The sequence below is a fragment of the Lissotriton vulgaris genome, chromosome 12 (assembly GCF_964263255.1).
Source record: "Lissotriton vulgaris chromosome 12, aLisVul1.2, whole genome shotgun sequence".
Classification (NCBI taxonomy): domain Eukaryota; kingdom Metazoa; phylum Chordata; class Amphibia; order Caudata; family Salamandridae; genus Lissotriton; species Lissotriton vulgaris.
In genome coordinates, this window is record NC_141700.1 from 463,845,303 (window position 1) to 463,857,500 (window position 12,198).

At 45.8% G+C, this 12,198-nt stretch overlaps 1 protein-coding gene across 1 annotated transcript in view; it reads right to left on the minus strand.

Annotated features, from left to right (window-relative positions):
- Positions 1-5,540: 5,540 nt before the first annotated feature.
- CTCF (CCCTC-binding factor) overlaps positions 5,541-12,198 on the minus strand; it is a 713,286-nt gene continuing 706,628 nt past the window's right edge. Inside the window, exon 12 of the mRNA XM_086945216.1 lies at positions 5,541-7,267. Within this exon, the coding sequence (XP_086801342.1) occupies positions 7,089-7,267 (179 nt within the window). The 3' untranslated portion in view covers positions 5,541-7,088. The remainder of the gene's footprint in view (positions 7,268-12,198) is intronic.

Genomic DNA, 12,198 nt, shown 5'->3' on the forward strand with positions numbered 1-12,198 from the left:
CGGTCCGGACTTACGGATAGGATGTAGGAGCATGTCCCGGTCTCTAAAGTTGAAGAATCTGGCTATTATGGCCCTAGGCGGGGATCCCGGCTTTGGCGGCGGCCCCAGGGTTCTATGGGGCCTCTCTATCGCGAACATTTTGGACAGTCTCAGGGTTGGGAAGGCCTTGCCAATTCAGTCCTCAAGAAAGAGGTCTGCCGCCGGCTCTTCCGCGTGCTCCGGAAAACCTAAAAAGCGTAGATTGTTCCTTCGGGACCGGCCTTCGGCGTCCTCAGCCCGGTCCTCCAAGCGGGTCGTATGTTCCTGCAGAGCCGCTACTGTCTCCTTCAGCTGTCGGACCTCCACCTGCAATTCAGTTAGATCCCCCTCCGTGGTGGTGACCCTGTCCGCCACTTTTCGTAGGTCAAGGTGTACATGGTTGATATCCATGGCCATGCCGTCCATTTTTCCCTCTAGCGCCACCAGGGAATCACGAATCGCCGCCAGAATTTCGGCCTAGTCCTGGGCGGCTGCATATGGACGGGCCTCCGTTCCCCACTCCATGCCGGAGCGCTCCGTCGCTGGGGGGCCTGGGACCGTATACTTATTTGTCAGGGCTCCCCGTAGCTGCCGGTCCTTTCCCATATTAGTGGGAGCTACCCAGGGGCTTCCACCGGGCTATTCACAGGAGGTAGTACGGGGACCTGACGGCACTCCTTCACTGGGCGCAGGTTAGCCCTGGCGTCTGCAACCCCACTCCAGCTGGTCCGGCCACGGGACACCTATCCGGATCTCCGGTCAGCCGCGCTCCACGTCACACCCGGTCTGCAGGGGTCTCCCCAAGGCGCGCCGCCCAGGAGCAGGGGGGGGGGGCAAGGGGCCGGTCCCAGTGGTTCGGGGCTAGCTGACCAAGCTCTGCGCTGTCCTATAGCTGCTGCAGCGGCAATCGCAGGGTTTTCTGTAGCCCCAGCTAGTCAGGGGGGAGCCTCTCCCCCGATCCACGCCAAGGCACCCCTCACAGAAGGGGCTTCAATGGCGCCCTGGCGCTGTCACCGCCGCGCCAATCGCCCCCTCCAACGCCAGGCAGGGGCCGGTACTTCACTCCACTCTGCAAGTGGGGTGGGGGGGTCCAGTGCGTGGGTCTCCCTGTGGTCGGCAGCGCGGTCGTCCGGCGGGCCGGGGGAGAACAGGCAATCGCCTACCCAGGTCGCCCGGCCCCTGCGGGCCTTGCCCGCATCCGCCTCGGTGCTGCAGGTATATGTGTAGGCCTCTAGTCCCCAGTCTCGCGCAGGACCGCTCCCCAGGGATCGCAGCGGCGCTCCCGGCAGCCGCTCTACCGCTCCCTCCGCCGCCCTCACCGGTCTCCGGGGGCCGGGCGCCCCCTCGTCAGCCTCCGCCGGGGGATACTGCTGCTCCGCTGGGCCACTCTCCTCCCGCCGGCCAGGAAGGCCGAATCACCACGCGGCGGCTGTCATTTCCTCGCCACTGCAGTCGAGACGATCGCTGTGGGCCACCGGGTCCCCCGCAGGCACTGTGGGCGAATTACTCGGCGGATGGCTACGTCTGAGGTCCAGGGGGGCTCCTCACCTCGGGAGCACTATGGAAAAGCGAAATGTGCCAGGATAATTCAGGATTTAAGGGACATCAGGGCAGGAGCTGGGCAAAACCACGTCTAGCCAGCCATGTTGCTAAGCCACGCCGACTAGAGTAGTATTACTCTAATTTTGATTTAATATTTTCTGAAATTCCTGTTAGGAGAGATTTGGAAATTGTTAATGGTCCCATTAATGCAGCATACATGGGAGATTTTTTCATTAGTAACAAACCAATAGATACAATAGATACACATAGAAATAATCTAACTTGTAAACTACGACATGAAGAAATAGAATTTATGAATATGGTAGAAGATAGAAGACAAGATTTCAGAAAGAAAGTTGCTGAGCAAAAGTCGCATGTACCTCCACGGGCTTACATAGAGTGTGATTACAAAAAAGGTGAGCCTTACGCTGCCATGACTCTAGATTTTCAAAATAGTGGAAAGCTTTGTGTGCTTAGAGAAAATACTGATCTTAATAGTTTCTTCATTGGTTCTAGTGAATGTGAGCATACTTTCTTGATAAAAGGAAGTTGTGGATTGAAAGGAGGAACTGATCTTGTTTTCACAGGAATTTATTATGTGTGTGGTAAAAATGACTATTATAGGTTACCTGCAGGTTGGTATGGATGTTTTATTTAGGCATTGTATTTTCAAAAGTATACCATGTAGATAAGAATAATAGAGTTAATGAAATAAAACAGGGACTTAATAAGAGAGGAGCAAGTTATTCTGAAATAATGTGGGAAATTTTTGGAGCACTGATACCTTCAGTTGGAGTCACTTTGAATTCACATAAAATTAGAAAATTGTCCACAGTGGTTGATCGTTTATCAACAGATACTGATGATGGGTTCTTGATGATTGATACTGAAATAGTTTCAATTAGATCAATGGTTTTGCAAAATCGACTTGCCCTAGATATATTATTGGCAAAAGAGGGTGGAGTCTGTAGCATGTTGAAAATACAACAATGCTTTACTTATATCCCTGACAGGAGTAAAAATTTTGAGGGGTATATTAAAAATATTACAGAACTTCATGAAGATTTGACTGAAATGAAGGTTAATGGTGCATGGGAGAAACGTGGTAAGAGCTTTACCTCAGTGGGAAATTGGTTTTCTACTTTAGGGAGCAGCTTATTAGGGAAAATATTAATATATGTTACTTCAATAGTTTTTGTGATATTAAAGATTATTATGATTTATAAATGTTGCAAATGTAGAAAGAAAGAGATCAGATCTTAAACGTAGAGCTAGAAAGAGAAAACAGATAGAATTAGAGGACATGAGAGGAAATTATTATGAGATCATGAAAGACTTCGATGGAAGAATGATAAAACACGAAAGAAGTACAGTATTTTAAATAAGCGGCAATTTGTATTTGTAGGGTATTTTTATGATGGCTCAAAAACGCCATCAAGGGGGGGGATTGATGGAGCAGGGTTTTGCAAAAATACAACCGGCTCAGATTGAACCCTCAGTAACATTCATTAACAGTGCGGTGTGACAAATATTATTACAGAACGCTAAAATAAGGGGAAATACTTTTGCTCATGTGTGTACTAAAGCATGGAACTAGGTCGCAAGTGCCTATTGCGAAAGAAAACAAGACTAATGCTGTTTTTATGCAGGTTAATAATGGTTGCTAGGAAATGTAACACGGGCTGAGCATGGCTGGGTTAGTGCAATGCTGGGATGGTGGGCAATGAAATTACATTTCATGAAAATAATAAATGTTTGTGTTTACTTTCTGTAATAAAGCATGCATGGGCCTACTTTCCTGCATGCCAATTTGGGGTTAATATTTGGTTGAAAACTTAAAATGTCCAAAAGAAGGATTCAAATGGGAAGAGAGAACGCAAAAGCTAAATGTGACTTTCGATGTGCACTGTGTGACTGTCAAACTTCGGAAAAGAAATTAAGATATCAATGCTAACGAACAGCGTCCTTCAAAAGATGGCAGAGGTAAACAATGGAGGTGCAGAGAGTTACAACATGTAGTGAACAGCAGGAAATATTGAATATGATTATGTTCAAAGTTGTTTACTAAGAAGAATATGGTGTAATGCTGAATGTTCAAGACAGAGAGAAATTGAATAAAATGGTCATGATAAGAGTGGGGTGACAGAACACCCTCATCATTAGCCTATGAGTGACAGAGTTTGTTCTCGTATTGAAACATATGTGGGTTAGACATTTAGGTTTTAGGGTATAATTGAAAGTCCCTGGTGGGTGTGGGTGTTTGGTCGGTCGGCTGGTGTTTAGGTAGCAAGAGATTGTCGCTGTTGTCAGTTTGCTGTCTCCAGATAGAGGTCTACCTGTTTTCTGATTCCTGACTTAAGCTTTGCCACTCTGCTTTTCTTGAGCGGCCTTACTAGACTTCTTGGCCAAAGGGTAGTTTCCCATTATTTTTGGGTTAGTATTGACAATAGCCTGAATTTGCATATTCATTTGCAAATGTATTTTGTCTCTGAAACTTTTCTCTCTTCGCCTATACACTCCTTCAATGCATTGTTTGACATGAGTTTGTTTCTATACATTGCTAATATTTCCTCTGCGTGATAATCTTTATTTTTGCATTGTGTGACTGTACTTGATGAGCATTCATTTCCAATATTATTTACGATAAACATTATAAATAACAAACTGAGTGTTATTATTTTTGTAGTATAGATAGGTACATAATTATTGCTATCAGCTTCTCACCTATAGGTTCCACACCACAAATATATACATATTATAAAAGGAAATGCTGGTTCTATTACGTAAGGTAATTAAGGCATAAACTTGATCACACTGAACCCCAGCGTGAAGGGATTAGTTGGGTAGTGTAAAGACATTTGTTTGTGAAAAATGATTGATCCCTGATCACTGGATCATCATCAGATGAGATTTGAAATTGCTTGATAACCCTTTGCTGTACAGCGTTTTTTATTTACAGTTTTATACCCTTACACTCACTTGAGCACTGCATCGTTTGCACTTTGTATATAATAGTACGCTGATGATTAAGGATAATTTGGAGAATACATATCAGCAAAGAAACCCTGGTCATACCTTTTCAGTTGAAATTAAGAAATAATCTCTATACTGTATTAGTCATTACATTGAATGCTGGAGTTACTGACTTGTGGTGTGATTTCCACCTACTAAATGATGGCCACTGCACTTTGTATGAAAAACATTCAATTTCATATATGTTCTAGGGAATGCGAGTACTGGACCTCTCTTTTTGTGCTCCCTGTCCCTATCCTTGTGAGGTGTGCACTGCACTTTGTATACAGATATAATAGTTACCCTGGTCCCAGTAGGCGTAAAGGGTTGTCCTCGTTACACATTACTTATCTGAGTAGAGGGCCAAGCGGATCCATGTATAGGCTGAAGATGACAGGAGACAGTATGTAGCTCTGGGTGTGGGGGGATTGGGTGGGGCAGGTGGGAGAGAAGGGGACTTCAACAGTGTTGGGGATCTTTTGTGACCTGGATTTGTCCATATGAACACACCGGTGTTGGTTGGAAAGATCTGGGGAGACGTTAAGGACATTGTCGGTGAATCCCGCTCGCGACTTCAGGATGGGTATGAGGGTGGGATGGTCCACTGTGTCAAAGGCTGCTGAGAGGTCCAGCAAAAAAAGGCAGGGTCATCTTCATCTGAAGTCAAGAGGGCATAATGTATGAAGCGTAAGGTATCGGTTTCTGTGCTGCAGCGTGTGTAAAAAACCTCATTTATGCACTAGTGGAGTTTGCTACCACTGGAAGCAGTTTACAATCATGCCCCATGTGTTAAAATACTTAGCTGGGTGAAAATAGAATTTAATCGTGATTTAGAAGCATGAGATTGATAAGGCACCAGTCTCTTATTTAACATGAATGATAAATCGGCACAAAGACTTTTTTTTTTGCATTTTCTCCTATTATTTTTTAAACTCCTAGAACCCTTACAGAAGATCAGTTCGTGGGTCTGTAGGTATTCCTGTGCATTTATTAGCTATACAATTCATTTGAACTCAAATCCGTCACTCGTTAACAGTTATAATCTTTATGTTTGATCACTAAAGAATGAAAAAATATCAGACATTACAACTAAGTACAAAATGCATCAATGTATAGTCCATTTGCTACATTGAAAAAGATGCTTTAAAAGCAGTACATACAAGAAAATTCCGTACTGACATCAGCAAGCAGGGACTATAAAATTCTTAAATGGTTTTCTTGCTCGACATGTGACATGTTCTTAAACATCTCAAATACAGGTATTTCACATTATTTTCTTTTAAAAGTCTAACTGCTTTTAAGAATTCCAAAATAACTAATTGCTGACCTAATAACAGCTACCCTGCCCAGGATTCAAAAGTCTGAAGCATCAACCCATGACTACAAACTTTCTGCCTCGTGAAGCGATTCCAGCACACTGTGAAATGTATTAAAACAAAATACATAAACTGGAGCATAAAAAAAAAATGCATAATTGCGCCACTACGTTGGGAGTCAAATGCACTGTCTCCCAGCTGGGGTTCCGCTTGAGGCAAATGACAGTCAGGACTGATTTTAAATCAGTTCCAGCGTTCACATGATTGGCTTTGACAGTCTTTCTGGAAACATTTACAAGCCATCAAAACCAGAATTTCAAAAAACACTGAAGAAATATTACCCACTCCCTCAAACATTTTATTCAATTGAACATGATTAAAAGCTAATAAGAAATTAAGCCTGGTCATCGCAAGATGTTCTCCGCAATTAATCAGTAAAGACAAACCACTAACTAAACTTGCATTCAGCAGGTCACTTTCTGCACGTTCCAGCTGCTAAGACCAAATGTAAAAGGTGAATTGCTAAAAAATTCGAAATGTCTAGTTTAAGCCAAGCTGATGCCCTGCAGTGCACTTGATTTAGCACATTAAGCACACTGCCATCCAATTGACTCTTGCGCTAAATGTAATTTTTAATTGCACATCTGTATCAATTGAAGCAGGTCCACTGTCTTCGCTTCAGATTAGTATAAATTGTCAACATGGGGCATTGTGTTCATGAGAAAACTGTTAAAACCTTAGCGCCCGCCATAATTCCAATTAAATATATTAAAAGACTCCACTGGGGATAACAAATGAAAAAAGAAAAGGACTGAAAGGCAAAACGGGCAATGTGAAAAGGCAGTTTGTTAAAGTTAAATGGTTTCTTCGTCGGCTTTTCTTGTGGGCAAAAAATACTCAGATTTGTGCAGTGTTTTAAGATTTCATAAACATAAAATGGAACACACCATGTAGCAAATAAAATCGTAATGTTCTCCCATCGGACCACCTTATATATGTATGTCCATGATCTCCTAAAGATAAATGAAAATTGCAAAATTCCGCTGTACATCACACCAGAAGCCATTTTCAAGGTTCATCCTTGGTGCGATAAAGGTTTTGAAACCTGATGCATATCCCTATAGTTGAGGGGGAATAATCAATGGAGCCGTTTAAACGCAGCCCAAAGCAGTTCTGTCAACAGATTGCTGCTATCTTACATCACCGGTCCATCATGCTAAGTATCATCTCTGGTGTGAGCTCCCCATTGGGAACCTCCACTGAATTCGGTTGCGCTCGTGCATCTTCCAAAGGATCCAGGCCTGGTTCTTTCTTTACTTCTACAATAATGTTCTCGATAGCACCAGTGTCCTGGTCTTCCACTTGAATGATTGCTGCAGCTGGAGAAGAGAAAGCACACAATTCACTATAGCAAATACAGTGTTTGTAAAATGAGAGAACAACTAGTCTAGTTATAACTGATAAAGCCAAAATCTTATCACAGTGAGCATGTAGAGTGCTTGGTTAAATGAGAAACCAGCTGGTCTATTCATAATGAATAGTTTCTTACCTGTCGGTGTAGTTTTGCAGCTTGAAGACCTTTCTGGATTCACTATGCTGTGCATTATTCCGCGGTCTAGTGGTTGGGTCCGGAATCGTAGTCTTTTCTTTGTTTTTTTCCTCTTTCTTTTTCTCGTAGCCCAAATGGGCGTCGACGTCCCACCTTTTGGTGTCCTTCCTGTGACGTCGGCACGCATCCTGCGGAAGCCGCCCACCCTTGGGCGCCATCTTCGGATTCTTTCTTCTCGTTTTGTGTTCGAATCTATGGCAATGTTCAAGTAAGTGATTCACTGCTTTAACTTCCAAAGTGTCTGTTTCAGTCTTGTCTTTGTTTTTACCACCTTTCTCTCCAGCCTCATCTTTCTGGCGGAGACGGGTGGGTTCGCTAGTGAATCCAGAAAGCTCTTCAAGCTGCAAAACTACACCGACAGGTAAGAAACTATTCGTTTTGCAGCGTGAATCTTTCTGGATTCACTATGCTGTGCATAGACTTTGTAGCGGTTTGTTATATTTGTGGCGGCTGGGTGGAAGATGGCGTTGGTTGTTGAATATGCGTTGAAGCACTTTCTGTCCCACTTGTGCTTCCTTGTTCATTTGTATGTCCACAAAGCAGGAACGTGTGCACTGAAGCCCAAGTTGCCGCCAGGCATATGTCTTGAATGGGTGTGTTAGCTAGGAATGCTTTCGTAGCTCCTTTTTTCCTGGTAGAGTGGGCTCATGTCCCCTCTGCCAGTACCTGTCCTGCTTGTTTGTGGCACAACTGTATTGTTTGTGCGATCCATCGTGCAATGGTTCCTTTAGTTACTGGTTTTCCCATGAAACTGTTTGCGAAGGACACAAAGAACTGCTTTGTTTTCATGTGTCCCTTAGTTCTCTCTATGTAGTGAATGACTGCCCTTCTGGCGTCCAGAGTGTGCAGTGCCCTTTCTGCGCTTGTGGCTGGTTTCTGGAAGAAACTTGGTATTTGTATTGTCTGATTGATGTAGAACCTTGACACCACCTTTGGCATAAAGTGTGGGTCCGTTACCATCACCACCCTATCATTATGTATCTGGATGTAGGGTTCTTGCAGCGTTAGCACCTGTAGTTCACTCACCCTGCGCAGTGAGGTGATTGCTACTAAGAAAGCGGTTTTCATCGTTAGCATTTGTAGGAAGCATTATGAATTGGTTCAAAAGGCTCTTTCATGAGTTCCGTCAGGACTAAATTAAGGTTCCATGCCGGTGGTGGCACCCTCTTTGGTGGTGCGATCTTTTTCGCTCCTTCCAGGAATCTCTTTACTATCTGTGATGTGAAGAAGCTCTTGCCTGTTTTTCCTCTTGTGTAAGCGACTATCGCTGCCAGGTGTACCCTTAGTGAGGATGAGCTCAGGTTTTCCTTGAGCAGGTGCGTGAGGTACTTAAGCACTGTTGAGTCCTTCTGCATCTTCTTGTGCAGCTTTTCCTTTCTGCACCATAGTGTGAACCTCTTCCACTTTGACACATAGCACTTCCGTGTGCTGGGTCTTCTTGCTTCCCGTAGTACCCTCAGGGTGCTCTCTGGTAATTTCAGATGAGCAAACTCTATGTCTTCAGGAGCCATGCTACTAGGCTGAGGTTCTCTGGGTCTAGCACCTCTCCGTCTTGCATGGAGAGTAGGTCTTTCCGTCTCCAGAATCTGTGGGGTGCACTCTGTGTCATCTCCATTATCTGTGAGTACCAGGTCTGCCTGGCCCACTGCGGTGTGACCAGTATCAGAGTCATGTTGCTGAATCTGCACTTGTTGAGTACTTTCTGTATCAGAGGGATCGGCGGAAAAGCGTAAGCAAATGTCTCCGACCAGCTTATCCATAGGGCATTCCCCAGGGACCCTTCCCCGGGTTGCAAAGTTTTGGCATTTTGCATTCTGGCGTGTTGCAAACAGGTCTATTGACGGTGTTCCCCACTTCCCGAACAGCTTCTCAGTTTCCTGTGCATTGAGCTCCCACTCGTGGGATGCCGATGTCTGTCTGCTGAGCCAGTCTGCTTCTACATTGTCCTTCCCTGGTAGATGTATGGCTAGAAGGTCTATCTTGAGTGGGATGGCCCAACTCCACATTTCTTGCGCTAATTTTGAAAGCGAGGCTGATTTCCCCCTCCTGCTGGTTTATGTAGAACATCGCTGTTGTGTTGTCTGTCTGGATCAACACTTTCTGGTTGTACAAATTCGTCTGGAAAGCCTTTATTGCAAGGAAGACGGTCTTTAATTCCAGGTAGTTTATGTGTTTTACCGCATCTGCTGGTGTCCACAGACCCCTCACTCTGAGTTTTTCCATGTGAGCGCCCCATCCCTTCTGGGATGCGTCTGTGGTGATGGTCACCGTTGGCGGTGTCAGAGGCTTCCCCCTTCTCATGTTTCCCATGTTCCACCATGCTATCTCTTCTTGCACTGAGTGTTACAACCACTAGATCTTCCCAACCACCTGTAGCTTGTGACCATTGTTCCTGTAGCCATTCTTGGAAAGGTCTCATGTGCAGCCGTACATTTGGCACTAGATGTATGCATGACGCCATCATGACCATGACTTTGCTCGCCCTCCTCACTGTCAGAGCTCGCCCCTTCGGGTAGAGTTGCGTCTCCTTCAGCAGCGCTAGCGTTCTCTTCTCGCTGGGGAACACCTTGTTCTGTAAGGTGTTGATCTGTGCTCCCAGGAATTTTTTTTACTTATTCCGGTTTCATTGTGGATTTCCCCCAGTGGATGGAGAATCCTAGGCCCATCAGTGTGTCGGTCACTATTTGTGCGTGCAGCTTGCACGTTCTGTATGAACTTGCTTTTACTAGCCAGTCGTCCAGGTAAGGGTATACATGTATCCCCTCCCTTCTTAGGTGTGCTGCGACTGCTGCTAGGCACTTTGTGAAGACCCTTGGCGCCGATTTTAGCCCGAACGCCAGGGTTGTGAACTGGTAGTGGTCTTTGTTGATGATAAATCTGAGTAGATGCTTGTGCCCCCTATTCATTGGGATGTGCAGGTAGGCATCCTTGAGGTCTATGGTGACCGTGAAGTCTCTGCCTTGTAATTGAGGAAGTACCTCTTGTAGGGACGTCATCTTGAATTTTTGCATTCTTATGTACTTGTTTAAGAACCTCAGGTCCAGGATGGGTCTCATTGTCTTGTCTACCTTTGGTACCAGGAAGTAGGTTGAGTACACTCCCCTGTTCCTTTCTTTGTAAGGTACTGGTTCGATGGCCTGTTTTTGCAGGCGTTCTTTTGCTTCCTCTAGAAGTAGTTCTAGCTCTTTCCTTGGTAGTGCCCTTCTTTTCGGTTTTTTGTTTGGTGGTCTCCTTTCCAAATCTATGCAGTACCCGAACTGAATGATGTTGAGTACCCCACTTGTCTGTGGTTATTTTTTTCCACTCCTGGAAGAAAAGGTTTATTCTTCCTCCCACCGGTGTTACATGTTCGCAGATGTTTAGCTCGTGTACCCCCTTGTTGTTGTATCCGTGCTCCATTCTGGGAGTTTTTACATGGGTGGGCACCTGCCGCGTGACAAAGTCACTTAGAGGCGGGTTGTTGACCCCCTCTTCTATTTTGTCCACGTCCATTTCCTCTCCCGCGAAAGGACTGGCCTCTTTGTTGGTACTGCCAGGGTTGTTTTTGTTGCCCTTGCTGTGTCTGGGGGTCGGTCTGGTGGGACTGCTGCAACGTCTGGTGCGATGTTCCTGGCTGGTTTCCTCCCCTCCAGTTAGGTCTTCGTGACGGGGTGCCCCTCTTTGTTCCTCTAAATTGCAAGGCCCCCATGGATCTTGCAGTCTCGTTATCTTTCTTCAGTTGGGTGAGCTTCTCATACACTGGAGCACCGAACAGTGTCTCTCCGTTGAACAGGGTGTCCAGGATGCTGTGTTGCACCTCCGGCTGAAGCCTGAAATCCTGAGCCAGGCTTGCCTTCTTTCCGTGATGCCCATCATCATGAGTCTGCTGGACGTGTCAGCCCCGTCCAGGGCAGTTTTGAGGCAAGAATTTGCCACATTTTTCCCTTCTTCCACAAGATGCGCAGCTCTTTGCTGGTGTTCTTCAGGTAGGTGTTTGAGTAACTGGCCCAGTTCGTTTAAGATCTGGTACTGGTGCCTGTTGAGCAGTGCGTTGGAATTTGCAATGTGCCAGTGCATTGCGGCATTCCGTTCGATCTTTCTCCCAGTCAGGTCCATCCTTCTGCTTTCCCTGTTTGGGGGTGGCCCTGAAGTTGTTGGCACGTTAGCCCTCTTCCTTGCCGTAGCTGTAATGATGGAGTCCGCCGTGACTGATCCCTGAATATAGGGCGGATCCTTGGAGGAATGTTTGTACTTCTTCTCCGTCCTGGGTGTGATGGCTTTGCAAGTTGCAGGCTCCTTGAAAGCCTCTCTCCCCTGTGCCTTGACGCCGTCGAACATCGGCAGGTACTGGCTCCTAGTTTGTTTTGGGAGCAGTGTTTCTGGGAGGAAATCTGTCTTCTGCTTTTCCTCGTAGAATTTTACCCCGAAGGCTGTTGCTGCGTTTCTGATGTCTGTGTTGTAAACCCCAATGTCATCAGGTGGCGAGGGTCTCGAAGGATACGTGTCCATGTTATCCCCTGGACTCTCGTGTCGAGGTCTTGCCACTCTATGTCTTGCGTCTCCGAGGATGCAGAGCCCAGGATTGTCCTCTGGTCGTCATCCCCCTCCTCCTCGTAGTAGGAGGCTTCTTCTTCTGGATCTTCCAGCCCCTCCGGGCTTCCCGACTGTCCTTCAACGTCGTAGTCCTCTTCCTCAGTTATCTCGACAACCTGTGGTCTTGTT